Here is a 21,802-nt window from a genome sequence, read left to right as displayed (position 1 = left end):
GCTAGGGTCAAAGAAAGTGGGCAAGCCTCTCTTTACAGAAGTATCGGCAAGGAGGCTTTGGCGCCACTAGACATGGCAAGAGAAAGGATAGATGCAGGCTGGACAGGGAGCATTCCTCAGGGCGGGGGTGCCCAGAACTTGCCGCTGCTCTCTTCCTCCCCTTGCTGGCTCTGTCGAATACGTAACCAGAGGCAGCTGCGGGGAAGTTCTTGTCTTTGTGTAAGAAGAAAAATCAGATTTGAGAGAGTAACTGCAAGCATGCTGGTCACGTTTAACAATGAGAATACACCTGACAGACCAGGTGGGCGTCTCCGGAAAGAAATGAAGGCAGGACCTATATATTCTGTGATATTCTCTTCCTCCAGTCATGCTTGATGTAGAATCAGCTTTATATATTCCTGCACACATTAGGAAGTGTGGTTCTCTTTCAGTAGTTGATACCTTGTTCTCAATTGACTTAATGACTTTGTGATTTTTGTTTTTCAGTATTTATTACTTTTTGGAATGTGCATAAAACAGTCAATTTCATAAATCACCCATGAATTATTGAAATAATGGTTGTTTCCTGAAGATTGGGTGACAGTTTTCAAGAATGACTTTTAGATCGACTTTTCTGTGCTCCTCGTAATGGAATTCCCTCTTCACTACCATAGAAACCTCGGAGCTGAGTGTGCCATGAACATGTGGAGGTTTCCATTTCAGGTCAGGTGGAGGTTGTTTGATATTTGTACAGCACAGTAATTCCTTTAGCTCATCACCTTAGCTCCGTTTGTCCTTTATGTACAGTGTAATACCATGAGGTCATGATACCGGGCACAGGACCCGCCAAACCAAGGTGGTGACGACTCTTTCAGCAGCGGTCACATCAGTGTTCTGGTTCTGTAGAACCCAAAGTATCAGTGGCAATCAACAGTGACAATTAGCATCTTCTCAGATAAGGGTAAGGTAAAGGCTCACTGGTGGAGAGCACTCTTCAAGCGGGGACTGAGGGACCAGCGCTCCATCCGTTTGTGATAGGTAACTTCTGTAGGTCCCCTGCACACAGACGTCAAGCTGGCAGAGGGGCAGAGACATAGCAACATGTGTGTGGTCGTTGTTGTTGTGTTTTTTTTTTTTTTGACAGGCAGAGTGGACAGTGAGAGAGAGAGAGACAGAGAGAAAGGTCTTCCTTTACCGTTGGTTCACCCTCCAATGGCCACTGCAGCTGGCGCGCTGCGGCCGGCACACTGCGGTGATCCGATGGCAGGAGCCAGGTGCTTATCCTGGTCTCCCATGGGGTACAGGGCCCAAGCACTTGGGCCATCCTCCACTGCACTCCCGGGCCACAGCTGAGAGCTGGCCTGGAAGAGGGGCAACCGGGACAGAATCCGGTGCCCCGACTGGGACTAGAACCCCGTGTGCCAGCGCCGCAAGGTGGAGGATTAGCCTGTTGAGTCACGGTGCTGGCCGGTCATTGTTTTTGAAGCAAGCCTGGGAAGCTGAAAAATGGTGTCTACTTAGGTGGAGAAAAACTAGTTTTATGGAGGGCTGATCTCAGCCACAAAGAAAACATGGTCTGTTTTGTTACATGCATCTCTATAACACTCATGAACCCATGTATTGTTGTGACAATGGGGTCTTGTACAATGTTGACATTGAGATAGCTCCTATGTGTTATTTGTCGGGGGGGGTGTGGGAGAGAGGGAGGGAGAGAGAGGGAGAGAGAGGGAGGATAGTGGGAGATGGAAGTGGGGTCTTAATCTGGGAAGAGACTTCAGCTCACTTGCTGGGCAGGCAGTACACTGTAATTCTGTTGTACAATAAAAAATTAGTGCCCATACCCAGAACCCCTGTCCCAGAGAGATCTACCCTGGGATGCCCACATTGCCACCTGAAGTAATAATTACTGTCACACTGGGTGCCCTGGTTACAAAGTTCCTCTAAACCTATGTACCCCATGACTCTTTGGGTGTGTTTTCTCACAGATCAATAGATACACATATGACATAGCAAATCCACTGTTATTGGACGAAAATAGTCACAACACCAAGTATCTTTTCAGATTATACAAAAAAAAAAAAAAACAACTTATGAAATAATGGAAGCCTGGCCGGCGCCACGGCTCACTAGGCTAATCCTCCGCCTGCAGCGCCGGCACACCGGGTTCTAGTCCTGGTCGGGGTGCCGGATTCTGTCTCGGTTGCTCTTCTTGCAGTCCAGCTCTCTGCTGTGGCCCGGGAGTGCAGTGGAGGATGGCCCAAGTGCTTGGGCCCTGCACCCTCATGGCAGACTAGAAGGAAGCACCTGGCTCCTGGCTTCAGATCGGCACAGCGCTGGTCATAGCGGCCATTTAGGGGGTGAACCAACAGAAGCAAGACCTTTCTCTCTGTCTCTGTCTCTGTCTGTCTCTGTCTCTCTCTCTCACTCTCACTGTCTAACTCTGCCTGTCCAAAAAAAAAAAAAAAAAAAAAAATGGAAGACAAAGCATGGGAAAACAGTTGGCAAAGAAATATGAGTATGTTAAAAATCAATATTTTATACACGTGTGGATGTGGATTTAATGACTGTGCCCTTTTATTTTTCCCAAATCATAAGAGGAAATAAGCAAATTCATCCAATGGAAACCCTTAGTGCTACTTTCTGACAGCCTGTGAGGGATTACCCAGTGAATCATGCGCTGTCACCACAGATTTCTTGAAAGTTAATTGAGAATTTCACCACGAGCCCCTTCCTTAGAGTTAAGAACTGGAGGACTGCTGTGTCTATTAGATTATCCTCAACTGTCAGCCGTGCGGTCGTCAGCACAGGACCTGGGATGCTGTTTTACTTCTTCAGGTTTCTCAGAGGTCTGACGATTCCCTGGGCACAGAATGACAAGACGGGAAAGTCACAGAAGTCGAGGTGTCATGAGCATCAGAGTCAATGCATCAAACCCAGTGTCATTTTCTAAGCAGGTTGGAAAGCAGAAGACATCTCCTGTTCACTGTTAATGAGTGCTGGCAGACAGCTGTGGCACTGAGTGTGGCTTTTATCAACACACATACTCCAGAGAAATTTGTCATTGTTTTGGGACCACTGTTGTCTGTGTTTAGAAAGGGAACCATTGACATGTAGCTGGTCAGTACTTCTAAGATCACTTTTACAAATAGGAAAAGTCTTATGAAAATGGGGCTCTAAAATGTTTGCTAAATGCAAATCAATGAAAGAAAATTCCGAACCTCTTCTGTTCTTCCTCCTCCTCCCTTTTATGTAAAAGCACTTGCGTGTTAAATGCCAGGCTTCAGAGAACCAGCGAGTTTTGTTTTGTTTGTTCTTGAGCCTTTGTGGAGACATATTTGACTTTGTCATTTAATCATTTCTTAGACAAGTCACAGCCTCTCTCAATTTTCTTTACTTGCACACCACCGATGATCACATCAGTGCTCCTGGTGGTTGTGAGAATAGGTCATTGCCAAGTGTCAAGACAGACAGAAGTGAAGAAGCATCGTCATGACTTAGGACAGATTTCCCAGATGAAGTCGACTCTTAGTGTACGATACAGTCAGATACAGTCAGCCGCATTTTGTGTATTATAGTTGCTTCAACTGACTTGGAATTGGGATCATAGATATGAAGAGAACATATACACACTGTATGCGCGAATTGGATTCTAGAATTTTCAGTGCTTTAATGTTAATTTTGCTGACACTAAATTATAGTAAATATAAGTGCACATGTGGGGAGCAACTCAGACTAGACTGTTACTGGAATTAAGACTTATTCTATGCATCTGCTCTCCCACAATATGGCGCTGAGAAGGGAGTAACAACTTCTACACAGCTGCCTCTCGCCAACTTGAGTGATGACCTGCAGGAGCTGATCCTACTCCTGATTGGAGGAGAGCAGCGTACTCGGCGTGTGGGCAGCAGAGTTGGGATTGGTGGAAGAGGACTATAAAGGAGGAGAGAGACAACATGCACCAGGAACATCTATCTGAAGGAACACCTGTGCAGCCCCCGAGAGAGCCGGCCGGCGGTGTGCCACTCCCCTGCGGAAGTGGGGAAAGTGGCAGGGGGAACCGCCCTTCCACGGAGGTGGAAGGGTCGGCAGCCAACCCGGGAAGAACCAGCAGCAAACCCGGGGAGGGCCGAGCAGACAAAAGAACAACGCAGGGTCCTGTGTCGTTCCTCCACGAAGACGGAGAGCGACATGCACAATTCTATTACAGTCGTTTAGGGTGGTGTATAGAGGAAATACCATCTTGAAAATGAGTATTTTCAGTCATATAACAGAAATTAAATTTTGACTACTATATTAGTAAAACAAAGACCATTACAGCTACAATCCTTTGCATGTTTTTGATTTGCTCAGAGGAAAACGATCTGTGTGCCACCTCTCAGTGTTTATATGGAGCCACAGTTAGGTCTGTTAGAAATGATGACACTGAAGAGGAAGAAAAGGATTCAGCAATAAATATTTTTAAAATTAACCCGTAGCATTTTAAAAAATTGATAGCATGTATCTATTCTATTATATTGGATGAGCAGAGTCAACTTGATATGGAAACCCGGCTTTAGTACCATGTTCTCAAAGACTTCCTGCCAAAATTTAACATGTAAAACTTTATATATTCAATTTTACTCAGTTTTACAGAAGGAAATTAACACAATGGTAAACATTTAGATTTGGTACAGATTTAAAGGGGTAGGAAAAGATAAATTGTTGATAATTGTGTATATATATATATCTAATTCTATTCATTTTATTATCATTTTCTTCTCTATTTGAGTTTTTGTCTTTTTGTTATTCTGGCTAGAAGTTTATCTAATTCATTTATCTTCTCTAAAAACCAGCTTTTCATTTTGTTGATCTTTTGTGGTTTTTTTTTTTTTTGATTGAAATTTCATTTATTCCTGCTCTGATCCTTATTTCTGGCTTCCTACTGATTTGCGTGCTGATTTGTTCATGCTTTCCTGAATTTTTGAGACGTATCATTAGATCACTTATTTGAGACATTTCTCCTTTTTTAATGTAAGCACTTAATGCTATAGTCATTCTTTTAATTCTGCTTTTGCTGTATCCCACTGGTTTTGATACATTGCATTTTCATTTTCATTCATTTAAAGAAAGTCGTTGACTTCCTTTTCATTTCCTCACTTACCCTTGGTTATTCAGTAGCATACTGTTTAATTTCCACATATTTGTGACTGTTCTTTTGTTCTCCCTGCTGTTGGCTTCTAGTTATATTCCTTTGTGATCTGAGAAGACACAAGGTGTGATTCCAATATTTCAAAATTTACTGAGACTTGATCTGGTTTAATATATGGACTTTCCTGGGGGTTCCCCATGTGCTTGCTGATGCCAAGAACCTGTGTTCTGTAGTTGTTGGGAGAAGTGTCCAGGAAATGTCTGTTAGGTCCATTTGCTCAACAGTGTGGTTTGACTGTGTGGATGACCAGTCCACTGACGAGAGTGAGATGCTGAAATCACTCACTATTATTGTACTGGAGTGTGTCTCTCACGTTAGGCCTGCTGGCATTTGGTGGGTGGTCTTGTATTAGGTTCGTATATATTTAAGATTGTTACGTCTTCTTTCTTACCGATCTTTTTATCATGGCATCTTGACTAAGACATCAGCTCTTTGTTCTCGCCTCAATGTGTAGAAAGGGCTTTGTATTTGCAGACCAACCGAACTGAATGAGTCTGTGATGATGTGTGGAGTAACAGGAAGTCCAGCATGCTCTGTAGTGCTGCTCTGTTGGTTGTAAGACCAGGTCTAGTGACCTTCCCGTTTGCTTCTTTCAGGTTGCTTTCAGCTATGTAAGGCTTTTCCATCCCATGAAATGGAAATTGACCAGTGCCTGTTGGAGTCCCTTCCCCTGGGCCAACGGCAGCGTCTGGTGAAGCGCATGCGTGGTGAGCAAGTCAGAGCCTACTATGAACGGGAGAAGGCTCTCCAGAAGCAGGAAGGCTTCCTGAGGAGGCTGAGGCATGGAAAGTGCCAGAAGGTTCACTTCCACCTTGCCGACATGGTGCAGGATGCGATCGTCCACCACAACGACAAAGAAGGTACCTGCCAGGGAAGGAAATCCTCTCCTGTGTCTGTCATGACCTGTCTTTGCTGTGTGTTGCTGGGGAGGAGAGAGGTAGACGTCCTTTTAAGTAGTAAAGGCGAGTTTATTTCAGCTAGTAACAACATGCAAGACCAGCTGATCTTTCCAAAGATCACCATTAAGAGTTGTGTCTTCTTGCAAAGGTGAAACATGTAAAATTTTGGATCACTCCCCATTGCTTGCAGTTGAGGCCAAAACCAGCAGCTGAGAACTCGGTCCAGGTCTCCCACCTGTGTGACAGGAACCCAACCCCTTGAGCCATCATCATTGTCTCCCAAGGTCTACATTAGCAGGAAGTAGGAGTTGGGAGCAGGAACCAAGTATTGAGCCCAGGCACTCCAGTATGGGATACAGCTGAATTTTTAAACGATTATAAATTTATTTGATAGCAGAGAGATCTTGCATCTCTTGGTTCACTCCCCAAACGCCTGCTGCAGCCAGGGCTGAAGCCTAGAACCCCATATATGTTTCCCAATGGGTGACAGGGACCCAAGTACTTGAGCCATCATGTACAGCCCAATAGAATCTCATTACCAAGAAGTTGGATTCGAAGCAGATTGCCTTGGACTTGAACCAGGCACTCCAACATGGCATCTGGGCACCCCAGGTGGTAGATTAGACTGTTGTGCCCCAAAACCCATCCTGGGATACAGTGGTCTTAACTGGCATCTTGACGACTAGAAAAATGCCTGCCCCAGGTATATTCTAATGTTTCCAAGAAACATTATGATTTGAGAAAGCATTCAAGTCATGAGGTCTAAATTAATGATTTTGTCTGCACATGCAGTAGGCATGGGTTTATGTTGTCACTCTGGTCATCAAACACCTGGAAGAGCTGTGAATTTTGCCCTCACATGTTTCCAACCTAATTAGAATAAGAATAGGAAAACTCAAAATACAACTTAATGCAATTAATGAACAAAAGTGAAGTCTCATAGAAATATAATAGGCGATTTTGTGGAGAATATGATGTTTGAGAGATGCAGATTTTGATGGCTTCTATAACTTAAATATTTGAAAGTACAAGAGGCAGGCACTGTGTACTGGGCACTGCAGTGTGGGTGAGCAGCTACAGAGCACTGGGAGTGCCCAGGCACAGAGACTCTTGGGAACAGTGAAAGATGAGCAGGTGGCTGCTGAGGCCTTTTTAAGTGGACTGAGATTATGGGGGACATATCAAGGTTTGATTTGAAGCAGAAAGCAATGGGCAGCATTGTGTATTGTTCAGAAAGCTTATTTCTCTGAAGCCTATGATGCCTAGCAAAGATTAATGAGAGTTATTATCTATATGATGAACTAAAGGGTGAGGGTGAGAACTGGAGGCAAACATACTAACCAAGAACCTGCTGATGTAATTTCAACGTAAGACGAGTCAGCAGGGCCGGGGTAGTTTCAGTGGGAATAAGAAGCAAAGAATACAACCTAGGGTCATATTCCATGGAAAAATGCTGAATTCACCAGATAGGTATTAGATCTTTATTATGTGAAGTGTGGAGGACAGTGAATGGATCAGCCCGCCTCTCTGATGCCCACTATCTAGTGTGGGTGGCCATGAATAACAAACGTTAAACACATGGTGTGCTGGAGAATGTCGGATGCTGGGGAGTGGGGGTGAGCCTGTCAGGCAGGTGCAAAGCCCTCAGGGCAGGAGCACCCCAGCCTGTTGAAGTCAGAACAGCAGAGGAACAGTGTGAACAAATGGGGGGAGCAGAGTGAGAGGAGCCAGCCCAAGTGGAGGCTGGGAGGTGCCCAGAGGGGTCTGGCTCTTGAGGGTGGGCAGCACTGAAGGCACTGGTGGGTTTTGCTCAGGAGAAAGCCTGAGAGATACCATTCGGAGTTGACTGAAGCGTTTTGAGGACAGAGGCAGGGCCACAGGCTGGGAGGCGCCGGCAGCAAGGTAGGCCCTACCTACAAAGACGCTGAGTGATCAGCCTGAGTGGAGGCAAGGCAGTTTCAGAAAGGCCCAAGAGCCCGTGGTGCATGGAGAGGTCAAGAACCTCCAACGTAGGGTGAAAGTAGAAGTGAAGGAGCCAACGGAGCCCTGCTGGGCCCGCGTGCTGACTGACAGAAGAACCTGACCAATCAGTGGGGCCACTGGAGGAGACAGGAGGTGCTGTGCTGGTTAAGGAAAGCGAGAACATGTAAGACGAAGCCAACTGAACAAACACAGGATGCAGAATACACAGGAATTCTACAGGCTTACGTGAAAGATGATACAGAAATAATAACGTAGAAGAAGGATCAAATGTAACTGAGGGGTTTCAGAAATGGTCTGGCTTAGCCTCTGCATGACTGTATCCTCTGTGTGTTCCTTCAGTTTCTATTCATTTTTATTTTCTGAAATCTTCATTTATTTATTTGAAAGGCTGAGTTACAGAGAAAAAGGGAGAGGGCGAGGGCGAGGGAGAGGGAGAGAGAATCTTCCACCTGTTGGTTTACTCCCCATATGGCCGCGATGGTTGTGGCTGGGCTAGGCGGAACCCAGGAGGCTGGAACTCCATCTGGGTCTGCACAGGGACCCAAGCACTGAGCCGTCTTCCATTGCTTTCCCAGGTGCATTAGCAGGGAACCTGCATCCCTACAGGATGCTGGCAGCATCTTAACCCACTATACCACTGTGCACAATACCAACCCCACCTTCAGTTTTTAGGCTACAGTTTTTCCATCATTTGCCTGCACTAAAATTATTCCACATCTATATACAGAAAACATTTTGATACAATATTGTATAATATTATCAATAGGCATTTAGTATTTCTTGCCTAACTAAAATCTTTTGGCAACTGTACATGCCTGATAGGAGTACATTAATGCACATTTTTAAGTATAATAAATGATTGAGCATATTATGAACAGAAGGTTGTTTACATATGAATGTTAGTATAAAGAAACTAAAATCTAAGCAAGTGTTCAGATTTGATTTTTCAGTTCAAAAGAATCAGGGGTAATGTTTCATTTGAATGATCTATGATTAGCTTTGAGTTTGGTTTTGTTGAAGAAATTGCTTTTTGTATATTTGATTTTTGAACAGCAATGGAGAGAAAGAACTGAACACAAAAGTTCAGCATTTATGCTTGATCTGGTAATTAATTTAATGTACTCAAAGTGATAGGGAGAACTGGAAACAGAAAGGAATAATCAGCTCACATGTGAAGATACACATAGACACAAACTAATGTTCTTTGAGTGTTTACTACACACAACAGATCGTACACAAGTTTGTTAACTATGCATGAGGGGAAATTTCTGACAGTATTGAAGGAGAGCACCCCTAGAAGGGCAATGTGTGTGATTCCATGACTCGCAAGAACTAAACTCCATCGCTCTGAAAGCTAGTGGTGGCATCCAGTGATGAAATAGATGGATAACTTCCAGAATTCAACAAGAGTCTGTTGCCCACAATTATTAAACTGATAAATACGTTCCTGCAATGTAAAAAATACAATAGTTGGATTCTAATATTTCTTAGCTCAGGCGGCTGAGTCAAAGCATCGTTAAGTTGAGTGGCTGTGACATAAACAGCCCAGTGCAGCGGTTCTGGAGGCTGGCAAGTGCAGGGCCAGCTTGCCTGGCCTGCAGAGGGCGCCTTCTCGCTCTGTCTGCCACAGCTGAGGGCACTGGCTGGTACCTCCTCCGTTCTAGTAAGGGCACCCATCCGTCCTGGGGTCCCCACCTGATGGCCTCATCTAATCCGAATCACCTCCTAGATGTCCCACCTCAGCGGTACTTGGGGGTGAGGGCTTCCTCCTGTGAATTTTGGTGGGAGGGGAAGTGGATAAACATTTGGGCAGTAACAGGGAGTATGTACGTTCATTCTGTTCTTGGACTTGGCCCAAATCGAGAAATACTATTATGTACGTATTACCGCCTTTGAGTCTCTCCTGTGCTTGGGAAACTCCCTGTTGTGTGCACACACACCTGCCTAACCAGAGAAGCTAACGTGCATCCCACAGAGCCTCTACTGCTTTCCAGAGACGTGGCCAGGAAGAGTTTGCCGATTCATGGGCTGACATTTTCATTTGTCTTTAGGACACTGAAATAGTCAAAAGTATATGTTTATGCAATTTGGAAAATTTAAAAAAAAAAAAACCTGCCTTAAGAAAAGCCCCTTTCCATTTAACTTACTGCTGAAGCTTCGCAAATTATGTATTTGTGTAAACAATTTGATCTCATATTTACAAGCACTGTTATTGGCTTACTGAGTATAAAGAATCAAATGTAGTCTCAAAAGACAACATGTTTATGGTATTATTTATGCTAAGATTTGTAGCATGCCATCTGAAAGTATTTCAGGATCTTGTTTTCTTTTACTTTATAAATGTTGCAATTTTGTTAAGTGTAAATTTAGAATCCCTGATGCTTTATTGTTCTCTCCTGGGAGCTAATGATATTTTATTGTACACTTTGTCATTTTAATATGCTGCATTGATCTAGACTGTGTTCAACAACACTGTCCCTCTACGAGGAAAATTTGTTCTGAATTTTCTTATAGGTTGTTAATTCCAGCAAAGGAGAGAGGGAAGAGAGAGAAGCAGACTGAGTGGGGAGGGTAGAGATAGAGGAAGAGGTAGAGAGATTTTCACTGGGATACAAACTCCTCTGATGGAGTTGCCTCTTCCATATAGCTACTAGGTTTTGCTACTTAGTCAACAATAGTTTTTATTGAATGTGATGGCTAAGGTGTTTATCTAGTACATTGCAGGAATCCTGAGCCCCGTGCACTTTGCATGGCTTCACGCCCTCATCCCTCCCCTGAGCCTATGTAGTTGGCGGGATGTTCTTCCCATGGTATGGGTGAGGAAAATGATCACAGGACCTGAAGTTCAAGGACCTCGCTCTTGTCCACAACTTCACTGTCTCTCAAACCCATTTCTGATGAAAGGTCATTGAACTGTGACCCCCACAAGTTGCTTTGCCAATGTTTTTGCCATTTGCCATTCCCTTCCTGGTTTCTGATGGTGCTCTCCACCTGCAGCCAGGGACCAGAGGCAGGTGGAATGGGTTTCCATCAACTTTCCTGATCAGCACCTCCCCGCTCTCCTTTTTTTTCTGTTAGGAGTTTAAAATTATTTTTCTATTTGTGTGCCAAATGTTACTAGGGTCCTGTTTTATTCCAGCCACACAAAGAACCCGAAATGTAGTCACAAACCAATGAAAGATATCACACTTTTTGCCACCATTTTTTTCTCTTTTTTTTTTTTAAAGATTTACTTATTTATTTGAAAGTCAGAGTTACACAGAGGAGAGGGAGAGAGAGAGAGAGAGAGAGAGAGGTCTTCCATCCGCTGGTTCACTCCCCTGTAGGCCGCAACAGCCGGAGCTGTGCCGATCCAAATCCCAAACCAGGAGCCAGGAGCTTCTTCCGGGTCTCCCATGTGGGTGCAGGGGTCCAGGGACCTGGGCCATCCTCTACGGCTATCCCAGGCCATAGCAGAGAGCTGGATCGGAAGAGGAGCAGCCGGGACTAGAACTGGTGCCCATGTGGGATGCCGGCACTTCAGGCCAGGGTGTTAACCCGCTGCACCATAGCGCCGGCCCCCATTTTTTTCTCCTTTTAAAAATGTTTGAGGTAGAGGTGGAACTAGACAGCACACATCCATGCACTGGTTCACTTCCCAAGTCCTCACAGCAGCTGGGCCAGGCCAGAGCCTGACTGAGAACTGTGGGGAGCAACCGGACTAGACTGAGTTACTGGAATTAAGACTTATTCTATGCATCTGCTCTCCCACAATATGGTGCTGGGAGAGAAGTAAACAGCTTCCGCACAGCTGCCTCCAGTTCAACTAATAAACTGTAGGACTTGCTATTGATTGGAGGAGAGCAGCGTACTCGGCGTGTGGGCAGCCGAGTTGGGATTGGCGGAGGAGGACTATAAAGGAGGAGAGAGACGGCATGCACCAGGAACATCTAAGGGGAACATCTAGCTGAAGGAACACCCGTGCAGCCCCCGAGAAAGCCGGCCGGCGGTGTGCCGCTCCCCTGCGGAAGTGGGGAATGTGGCCAGGGGGAACTGCCCTTCCACGGAGGTGGAAGGGATAGTAGCCAACCCGGGAAGAACCAGCAGCAAACCCGGGGAGGGCCGAGCAGACGAAAGAACAGCGCAGGGTCCTGTGTCGTTCCTCCACGAAGAGGGGGAGCGACAAGAACTCACTTCAGGTTTCCCACACAGGAGGCAGGAATCTAAGTGCTTGAGCCATCATCTGCTGCCTCCAGGGGAGAGGGTTAGCAGGGAGGTGGCGTTGGCAAACCTAGGAACTTTGATGTGGGACGTGGTTGTCTTACCCACTAGGCTGAACGCCTGCCCCTGTACCACTATTTTTTTTTTTAACAGTGGACAGTGAAAGAGAGAGAGAGACAGAGAGAAAGGTCTTCCTTTTGCCGTTGGTTCACTCCCCAATGGCCGCTGTGGCCGGCGCGCTGCAGCCAGCACACCGCGCTGATCCGAAGCCAGGAGCCAGGTGCTTCTCCTGGTCTCCCATGTGGGTGCAGGGCTCAAGCACTTGGGCCATCCTCCACTGCACTCCCGGGCCACAGCAGAGAGCTGGCCTGGAAGAGGGGCAACCGGGACAGAATCTGGCGCCCCGACCGGGACGAGAACCTGGTGTGCAGGCGCTGCAGGTGGAGGATTAGCCTAGTGAACCACGGCGCCAGCCTCTGTACCATTATTTTAACACAGAATGCTTAGTAGAAAAGAAAAGATGATCTTGTAATAATGTGATATCTCTGCTGTTTCTCCCGATTCTCGGGTCCCTTGTCCTGTTTCCTTGGCGGATTCCTCCTGCCCTTGACAGAGGTCTAAGGCTGTGATCTGGGCTTTCTTCTCTTTCCACATGACATTCCCTAGAAGACCTCGTTTCCCATCCCTCACCTGCTCTAGGGATCCCTGATTGCCCGATTTCTCCTGTGCTGCAGTCCGTGTTTGGTGTCATGCTTCCTTTCTAACACACGTGTTTTGAGTTGGACCTCCATCCTGTACGCTTCCCAAACCCGAATCGCTGATCCACTGCTCAACGTTGGTGTTATGTCCCCCACTCCTATGGTCTTCCGGGATGCAATCTTTCTGGACAGGAGTCTTGAAGCTACTTTGACCGAGGTGTGATGTGCAAAGTGTCGGTGGTTACACCTCCTTGAGAAACAACTCTTTGTGTGCCACGCAGAGCCCTCTAAAAATAGCCCTGCTCCTGGCTCTCGCCGGCATTTGGAAAGTGAACCCGTGGATGCACGGTCTCTCTTTCTCTTTTGCTCTTCCTTTACAATAAATCGATGCATAACTACATCTTAAAAAAGAGAAAACATGGCAGTCGATAAGCAGATGTGTGATGACCATGTGAAATTGAAACCAGGGCCCTGCTACCTTTACAATGTTGGTCAAACTGATGGAAATGTAGCCAATCCTGAATCCACGTGAACATAATGGGGTGTGCTAGGTGCTAAGTACTCTGCAGGTATCAGTATTTCCAGGACTCAAAATTAGGAGGATATTTTGACCTGAAATGTGTGTAACTCTCCCCAAAAGAGTTGAATTCAATTGACATGAATATTCTGTAGACTGGATACATTGGATTTTAAGACAAATATACAGCTTCTTCTCACTTGACTGAAGAAACAGGAGAAAGAACATCCCCAAGGACAAGAAGTGATGATACATTGCTCTATGCTCCCGCCATGGTCTAGGAAGGGCTCCCAGCCTAAGCAGCGTGAGGGAGATGACAGCTACAGCACCATCGCCATCAGGACAGCTGCTCCCGGAGGCGGGGACAAGCAGCCCTCGGGGAAGCAGCTGTGAAGTCACCCTTCCTCTGACCAGCCCAGGAGGGGCAGGGTGCAGGACATGTAGCTGAGGTGTTGGTTGGACAGCTTTCTGGACCCAGAAGATGGCCTCTATGTGTTAGAGAAAAGCATGTGTTTTCCAGCTCCCTGTAGCATCCACATCAGAGACCAGTTGTCTAGATGTGTGCTCATCCCAAGCTGAGTCCAGAGATCCTAGGCCCATCAGACTTGCAGATGGCTGTGTCCACTGGGCTCTGATGCTTTCAGTAAATAAGTAGTGCAGGTAGGTAATTGAGGGGCTCATCACAACCAGCTATAAAAACAGGAAAGCTTGGGGATGAAGCTGAGGTTCTGTATGAAGTTAATGCATGCCTTAGTAGTTCACCAATACTAAGACATATTCCTGAGAATTGTTAATTATGTTAACTACTGTTTAGTCACAGTTTTAGTAGGTACTGTGAGAACAGCTGCAAAAAGAAGGGACCTATATGCTTTGCAAGCACTTGTGACTTAAATGAGATGATACACAGTTCATTAAAATAAAAAGCACTCGGTGAAAAGGAGTCGCAGTGGCTGTTCTCTGGGGTGAGGTGAGGATGATGCTCTGTTCTTTGGAAGAGTTTGTGATTTTATAGGAGGAGGGAGAGAGACTTTTCAGCTGTGAAATAAAATGAAAAAATAAAAATAGCTTGAGTGTGGCAAGAGAGTCTGAGGGGGTGGGCTTCTGGTAGGAGAGCATGTGGCAGAAGCGTTGCTAGGGTTTAGCACCCAGGGCTCCAGCTGTGGGGCTGGGTTGATGCTACCTGGCCAGGACGTCATCTCTGCTTCCCTCTGCCACCTGCAGGTGTGGACAAGAAGTGAGCGCCAGTGGGTTAGCACATACACAGCCTGTCAGCTGTGTGTCATGATACATTTGTCAGCTACTATTATGACATGAGAGGAATTAGGAGCTGTGATTTCAGCAGTACAGAATGGCTAACTAATGACCTTGACTGGTGCGTGATTCAAGGATCATCTCTGGGTGTAAATATAGACGGATGAAAGCACAGCTTTAGGAATGTTTTGGATAATCACGTTGCAGATGATAAACAGAGGCTGATGTTAGATGTATAAACGTGGAGAATTAATGTAATCGCGAGATAAAGAGAAGCAGGAACTGGATAGTGCCGTTGGAAACTGACGGGAAGGATAGAAGTCACCTGACAGAGCAGCACTGAGCAGGCGTTGCATCCGTTTTCTGCTGGGACCCTGTGCTGGTGGTTTCCTCGCGCACTTGGCATTTGACCTCCTTTCATCACTGTGACAAAATACCTGGCAAACTTTCTCGTGGTCTGGAGGTTCGCAGGCTAGCACCCAGGAAGCCTGTGGTGATGCAATGGTGGGCTTGATAGTTCTCCAGGGGGCAGAGAGAGCAGCAGGGCCCCCCAGCTTTATAGTCCACCCTCTTCTGGAACCACCTTCTGAAGGCACGCCCCCAATGGCTAAGCCCCGCCCCCTGGACCCAACTCCTCAATACTGTACTTGGATCAAATTTCCATCTCCCTAAAGCCATTAATTTATGATTCCAGGAACCCAATCCTTAGCACTTGGGCCTTTGGGGAATATTCAGTGTCCAGATTAATATCCAGGCCATTGCAACTCTGGGTTGTCTCATTCAGTCCCCACACATAATGCCGTGAGCTCCTCTACTGGGATAAATAATGTCCTCTGACCAAGACTCACGTCAGCCGGAAGCTTGTGAGGGTGGTTGTTTTTGGAAATAGAGCACTTTGACAGAGCCTCAGGTGATCACTGGCGTCACAAATAAGAGTGACAATTGTTAACAACAGGAGTCACTGTGCACTTACTCCCCATGTAGGATTTCTGTCCTTAATGTGCTGTACTATGAGAATTAATGGTAAAAATAGTCTTCAAACAATTCTTTATACTTTGTGTGTCTGAGTGGTACAAACTGTTGAAATCTTGACTTAGTATATACTAAGTTGATCTTATGTATATAAAGATAATTAAAAATGAATCTTAATGAAGAATGGGTTGGGAGAGGGAGTAGGAGATGAGATGGTTTTTGGGTGGGAGGGTGGTTATGGGGGAAAAACTGCTATAATTCAAAAGTTGCACTTAAATTTATATTTATTAAATTAAAAAAGTTTTCTAAAAATAAATAGAGTGAAAATTAAAAAAAAAAGAAATAAAGCATTTGGAGATGGAACTAAGTTATGGTGAGGTTGTACTGGTTTAGAGTGGATCCTAATCCAACTATTGATGTCCTTATTAAAAAGAGAGGGACTTAGACACATGCAAAGGGAAGACAGCAAAGTGAATATGGAGACAGAAACTGGAGTGAACCAGCTGCACACCAAGGAGAGGCAAGGAGAGAGGCCTGGTGCAGTTTCTCCCTCTCAACCTCCAGAGTGTGGTGGCCCTGCCCCTGCCTGTTTCAGTGTTCTGACTCCCAGGATTGTGAGAGAATAAAATTTATTTGAACTCACCCATTTTCTGGCAATTTGTTATGGTATCCCTAGAAAACCGACGCAGGCACACACAAGTACTGCCCAGGTTTAGAGATTAGGAGACGAGGGTTTTGGGAAGTCGAATGAATTGTTCAGGATCAGTACTCATACGTGATAGATTGGTTTTCAAGCCTACTCCATGGCCACTGCCTTCTGTTGCCCAGCTTCATGGAAGGGTGACCCTGAGTCCTCCCAGGTTCCGTGAGTCTAAAGGAGGAGGCATGTCTTTCCTCGTGCACCTCTAACATCTAAGAACCTGAATTGCCAGACCAGCTGCTCTGACAACTGAAGTGCCTGTCGCAGACCTGGGGCACTCAGAACGCAGGGGCTGAAGCTTGCATCCAGCAGCCCGAGCACCGTGGACAGGCTCCTGGGCTGAATGGCTTTTCTCCATCCTTGTTGTCGGGACCTCTGACGCTCGAGTTCCTGTCTGGTGAAAATGTTGTCATTGAGCCAATGTTTCCAAGGACATCAGTACATGGGATCCCTCTGTTGGCACCTTCTAGGGTGCAGGTGTCATTCAAGGCGAGGAATAAGTGTGCGGTGCTGGAGACACCTGGGATGGGCTCTGTTTGTTTGGTGCTAATGTCTCCTGGGAGTAGAGTTTTGTCTGCTTTTGGCCTTCTGCTGTCCAAAGTGTCAATCACTCTTCCTCTCTTACTTTGCCCTTTGCCCTTTTTTCCCCCAGAGTCTCCTGGGCAGTGGTTCCTTCCCTACAGCCCCTACCATCATCCCCAGTCCCCAGAGCCACAGCCTCCCTGAAGCTACACTGTGCCTCCTGAGAAAATTAGCTCGTGTGTTCTTAGGATAACAGCTGAACTGAATCTGGGACATTCAATCCTGGAGTTAGTGGAAATTGGAAGGAGTCTAGCCCAGATCTAAGATTAGAAACTCTCTTCCAGGATGTTCTGACCTTCCTGTTTTTAATCAATTTCTTTCTTGCTTACACTGAAGCTACTTTCTCTGTATGGCATCTGAGAATGGTTGGTTCCTCAGCCGTCCCATGGTGGCAGCCCCCCTGCCCTGGCTTAGCCACCTGTTTTCCAGGCATAGGTGGCAGTGAGGGAGAGGGGCTGACAGCAGTGCATTGGAACTCTGGGATCCGCAGTCCACACATGGAGAACGTGCTTTCCGATTGCCCCATCTGCTGTCTTTGCTCCAGTTCTCCCCCTGAAAGAGCACCGGGCTCCACGCCCATCAGATGAACCTGTCCTTGTCCGAGATGAACCTGTCCTTGGCCGACGGAGCCTTCCCTGGCCCCCTGAGACAAAGTGCAGCCTCCCTCCCTGTGTTAGCACTGCCGGTTCCTCGACATCAGGATCGCGTGTCTGCAGGGCCATGGCATTCACCGGGGTGGGTGCTATGCAGAGGAAAGAGTGTGTGCTTGTCTGTCACTGTGTCTCTTCCTGCCATCTTCCCCGTCCTCAGCCAGGTGCCGGGCATGCTCAGAAAGGAAGGAAGATTTGGGGACAGAAAGAAAAGCTTGAGCAGAAGTGCAGTAGGAAACAATGTTGCCTTTTCATTTGCTAACGATCGCATGTTTACATAGTAGTCCTAGAAAGCTAGCCAGGAACAAATAAGACTCCATGTGTGTGTGTGTGTGTGTGTGCTTTAACTCAGCAGTATTTTTTTTTTTTTAAGATTTTATTTATTTGTTTGAGAGGTAGAGTTACAGACAGTGAGAGGGAGAGATGGAGAGAAAGGTCTTTCATCCGCTGATTCACTCTCTAAATGGCCGCAGCCAGAAGCCAGGAGCTTCTTCCAGGTCTCCCACATGGGTGCAGGGGCCCAAGGACTTGGGCCATCTTCTACTGCTTTCCCAGGCCATAGCAGAGAGCTGGATGGGAAGAGGAACAGCCGGGACTAGAACCAGTGCCCATATGGGATGCCGGTGCTGCTACTGCGCGACAGTACCGGCCCCAAACCCAGTAGTTTTCATATATTAGATAAGGAAAGTTAAGTAGTAGGCTATAGTTTGTACAATTAAGGAGCACATCCTGATTTCAAAATCTCACTTCCTCTGTGTCAACTTCTTGCTCAATGAGGTGTTCTTTTATCTCTTAAAGATGTATTTATTTGTTTCATTGAGAGAGTTACAGAGACAGAGGAAGAGATGAGAGAGAGATCCACTGGTTAACTCCCCAGATGACCACATGGTCAGAGCTGGATCAAGCTGAAACCAGAAGCCAGGAGCTCCTTCCTGGTCTCCTATGTGGATGGCAGGGGCCCAAGTCTTGGACCATCTGCTTCTGCTTTTCCCAGGCCATTAGTAGGAAGCTGGACCCTAAGTAGAGCAACTGAGACTGGTACTAGCACCCATATGGGATGCTGGCACAGCAGGCAGTGGCTTTATCCACTCTGCCACAGTGTCAACCCCTCAACAGGGTGTTATGTGTTAGAGCTACTCCTTTACCAAAGTAAATGTCTAAAATGAATGAACGGCAGGACATGGAACCTGTACTTTCTAACTCTTTACCATCATAAGTTTTTTGTTAGATTGATGCTAGAAAAAGCAAAAATTCCAAAAGCTGCAGCTGAGGTCTGACCCATCACAGTTTATATGGTGCTCCCATCTTTGCCATGGAGGGTTTTGATTTCTTGTGCTCACAAAAGTCCATGAAGACATTTTTTTTTTTATTTTTTTGACAGGCAGAGTGGACAGTGAGAGAGAGAGTCAGAGAGAAAGATCTTCCTTTTACCGTTGGTTCACCCCTCAGTGGTGGCTTCGGCCGGCGCACCGCACTGATCCGAAACCAGGAGCCAGGTGCTTCTCCTGGTCTCCCATGCGGGTGCAGGGCCCAAGCACTTGGGCCATCCTCCATGCACTCCCAAGCCGCAGCAGAGAGCTGGCCTGGAAGAGGGGCAACCGGGACAGAACCGGCGCCCAAACCGGGACTAGAACCCGGTGTGCCGGCGCCGCAAGGTGGAGGATTAGCCTAGTGAGCTGCGGCGCTGGCCAATGAAGACATTTTTTTTAAAAAGATTTATTCATTTATTTGAAAGGCAGAGTTATAGAGAGGCAGAGAGAGAGAGAGAGAGAGAGAGAGAGAGAAAGAGAGAGAGAGTCCTTTATCCACCATCTCACTCCCCAAATGGCTGCAATGGTTGGAGCTGTGCCGATCCGAAGCCAGCAGCCAGGAGCTTCTTCCGGGTCTCTCACGTAGGTGCAGGGGCCCTAGGACCTGGGTCATCTTCTGCTTTCCCAGGCTGTAGCAGAGAGCTGGATCAGAACTAGAGCAGCCGGGACTTGAACTGGTGCCCATATGGGTTTCTGGCACTGCAAGCGGCAGCTTTACCCCCTATGCCACAGTGCTGGCCCCTCCGTGGAGACATTTAAAAATGGCTTGCAAGTCCCATGAGAAAAGCACGGTCCATTAGCGGCCCTGCCAGTCGCTTAGTGCCCCAGTGCAGAGCAGAGCCCCGTGTGGGTCATGTTTGCTTTGACAGTGCACTTGCTATTTATAGGGAAGTGCAGATTTGCCCTTTAGAAGATCAGAGAGAGTGGTTAGCATATGCAGCAATGGACAGAGCAGAACGTGTTGTCAGGGGTTCTTGGAGCTTCTGCGATACACACACAATGTCCAGACGTGGCAAGTGGGAGGTGCTGCTGGCGGTGACTTCATGGAGCTTGGGGTCCAGACTAAGGATCTCCCTTGTGGGTCTTGTCTTCCCAATCTCCCTCAGATCTCTCCTTTCTTTCATCCAGAATGTGAGCATGGGCTCCTTTGTTATTAACCCTGCTGGCACACGTCACACAGCCATATAGGGAGGGAGGGAGGGATGGGCGATGGATGGGTAGATAAGACAAACACGTGGATAGACAATATCGTGTGTTCTCTCACAGAGATTTCTCATGATACCTAGCTCTTTCCTGTCTTCTCTCAGTTGTGAATGGAGTGGAAGTGGAGGTAGACATTTGACTTCAGAGAGTCTTCGTCCCTGCACCTGTGTGCTGCTCATGGCACTCCACCATGGGACTTTGTTTCTCTGTTGTGTACTCCACAGACAGGGCTGCCCTGGGTGTTCCCAGGACAGCAGCACCTCTTTCCCCAGGAACTTGTTACAAATGCAAATTGTCATCACTGGACCCCACCCTGGATCTGCTGGATCAGAAACTCTGGAGCCTAGAGTCAGGAATCTGTCACAACAGCCCCTTCAAGGGATTGTGATGCACCCTTGGGTTTCAGTTAGACTCCTGTGGACCTCAGTGTGTCCTGATAGCCACATGCACACTCATGGACTCCCCTGAATTCTTGGGTAGACAGGGATGCTAAATGTAATGCAGTATAGGAGGCAGTGACCAACAGAACTAATTGTCCCAGTCACCTCCGTTGAGGAATATGATGCTTGCAGTCTAACAGAACCATCATCCTTTCTTGAGTGTAAGATTGCTTTCCTGCCTCTGTGTGTTGCCTCTGTTTCTTATCCTCACCTTCATCTCAAAGTTCTATTCATTTTTTGAGGCATAACTATCACCTCCTTCGAGAATCTTCCCTGATTGCCTCAGCTGAAAAAATGGAATTCCTCCTCTACTGGTACAGGCATACTCGCCGTGGATCTGACCTTCACTAGTGTTCGTATCTACCTTTTAATACAACTCTCAAAGGCGGTGCCTCATCCTTGGCACTCTGAGCGGCTCAGGCACAGAGCAGGTCCTCAGTTACTTCCTGTCCCAGGGTTTCTGGCTGGCACTGGACTCATGCCGAAGTCTCCGTTTCTTTCCTTTCTCCCTCTGCTGCAGGTGCCCCTGAGCACAAGAACTGCAGGGACTGCTGATTGATTTAGCCATCTGTCGAAATAAGAAAAGCTGTAAAAGAAATACCCACACTTCACAATCCTTGACCAAACTCTGACGGGAAGCAAGTACAAGCAAGCAATGTGTGTGTGATAAATGAGCCGCTGAATGCAGAAATGGCCCATGATGAAGAAGCTGTAATTCCAGTTCACCACAGCTGTGCGATTCTAGAAGCCATTTTTGAATTCCCTAGGGCCACATAGATTTAACAATCACCTCTGTTTCCTTCTCAATTGAAAATGTTTCTGCACAGAAACAGGATTATCTTCTTGTTCTAATCAAGTGCAGATCGCAAGGACAATTAATTTTATGTCCAATTTGAAATGTTGAAAGATGGGGCTTGATGCTAAACCTGATGCTAAATCCTGGCCTCCACGTTTATCCCGTGTAATTTTTTCAAGAGTGACACACAGCAGGAGTCTCTGGACGTCCTCAGGAGTTGTGATAGGTTCTGTCCTGCAGGGACACGGAAGGGCATGGGAGCCCCGTGGAGTTCCCTGCAGCTTACAGAGCGTTTTTCTTTCTTTCCATCCTTTTTCTTCACCTTTGATATTGCCTTAACCTGAAAGATGGTTCTCTTCAGGAATCCCGTGTTAGTTTGGAAAAACTGAAAAACAGACCAAAAAATCCGGTAAGAGATTTGTGCAGAGTAACAG

The 21,802-nt window shown here is 46.7% G+C and overlaps 1 protein-coding gene across 7 annotated transcripts in view; it reads left to right on the top strand.

Annotated features, from left to right (window-relative positions):
- The window catches only part of MYO16 (myosin XVI), a 697,134-nt gene that overhangs the window by 167,511 nt on the left and 507,821 nt on the right, over nucleotides 1–21,802 (top strand). For 6 of the 7 annotated variants that reach the window (XM_070048580.1, XM_051849982.2, XM_051849978.2 and 3 more), the window contains one exon: nucleotides 5,764–6,027. In XM_070048580.1, coding sequence (XP_069904681.1) covers nucleotides 5,802–6,027 — 226 coding nt within the window. In that variant the 5' untranslated portion in view covers nucleotides 5,764–5,801. Of the gene's footprint in view, nucleotides 1–648; nucleotides 703–5,763; nucleotides 6,028–21,802 lie in introns of those variants that run through there. The other variant, XM_051849979.2, reaches the window with a different exon arrangement.

Source organism: Oryctolagus cuniculus, chromosome 9, assembly GCF_964237555.1.
Source record: "Oryctolagus cuniculus chromosome 9, mOryCun1.1, whole genome shotgun sequence".
Classification (NCBI taxonomy): Eukaryota; Metazoa; Chordata; class Mammalia; order Lagomorpha; family Leporidae; genus Oryctolagus; species Oryctolagus cuniculus.
This window is presented reverse-complemented; position numbering and strand designations above follow the sequence as displayed.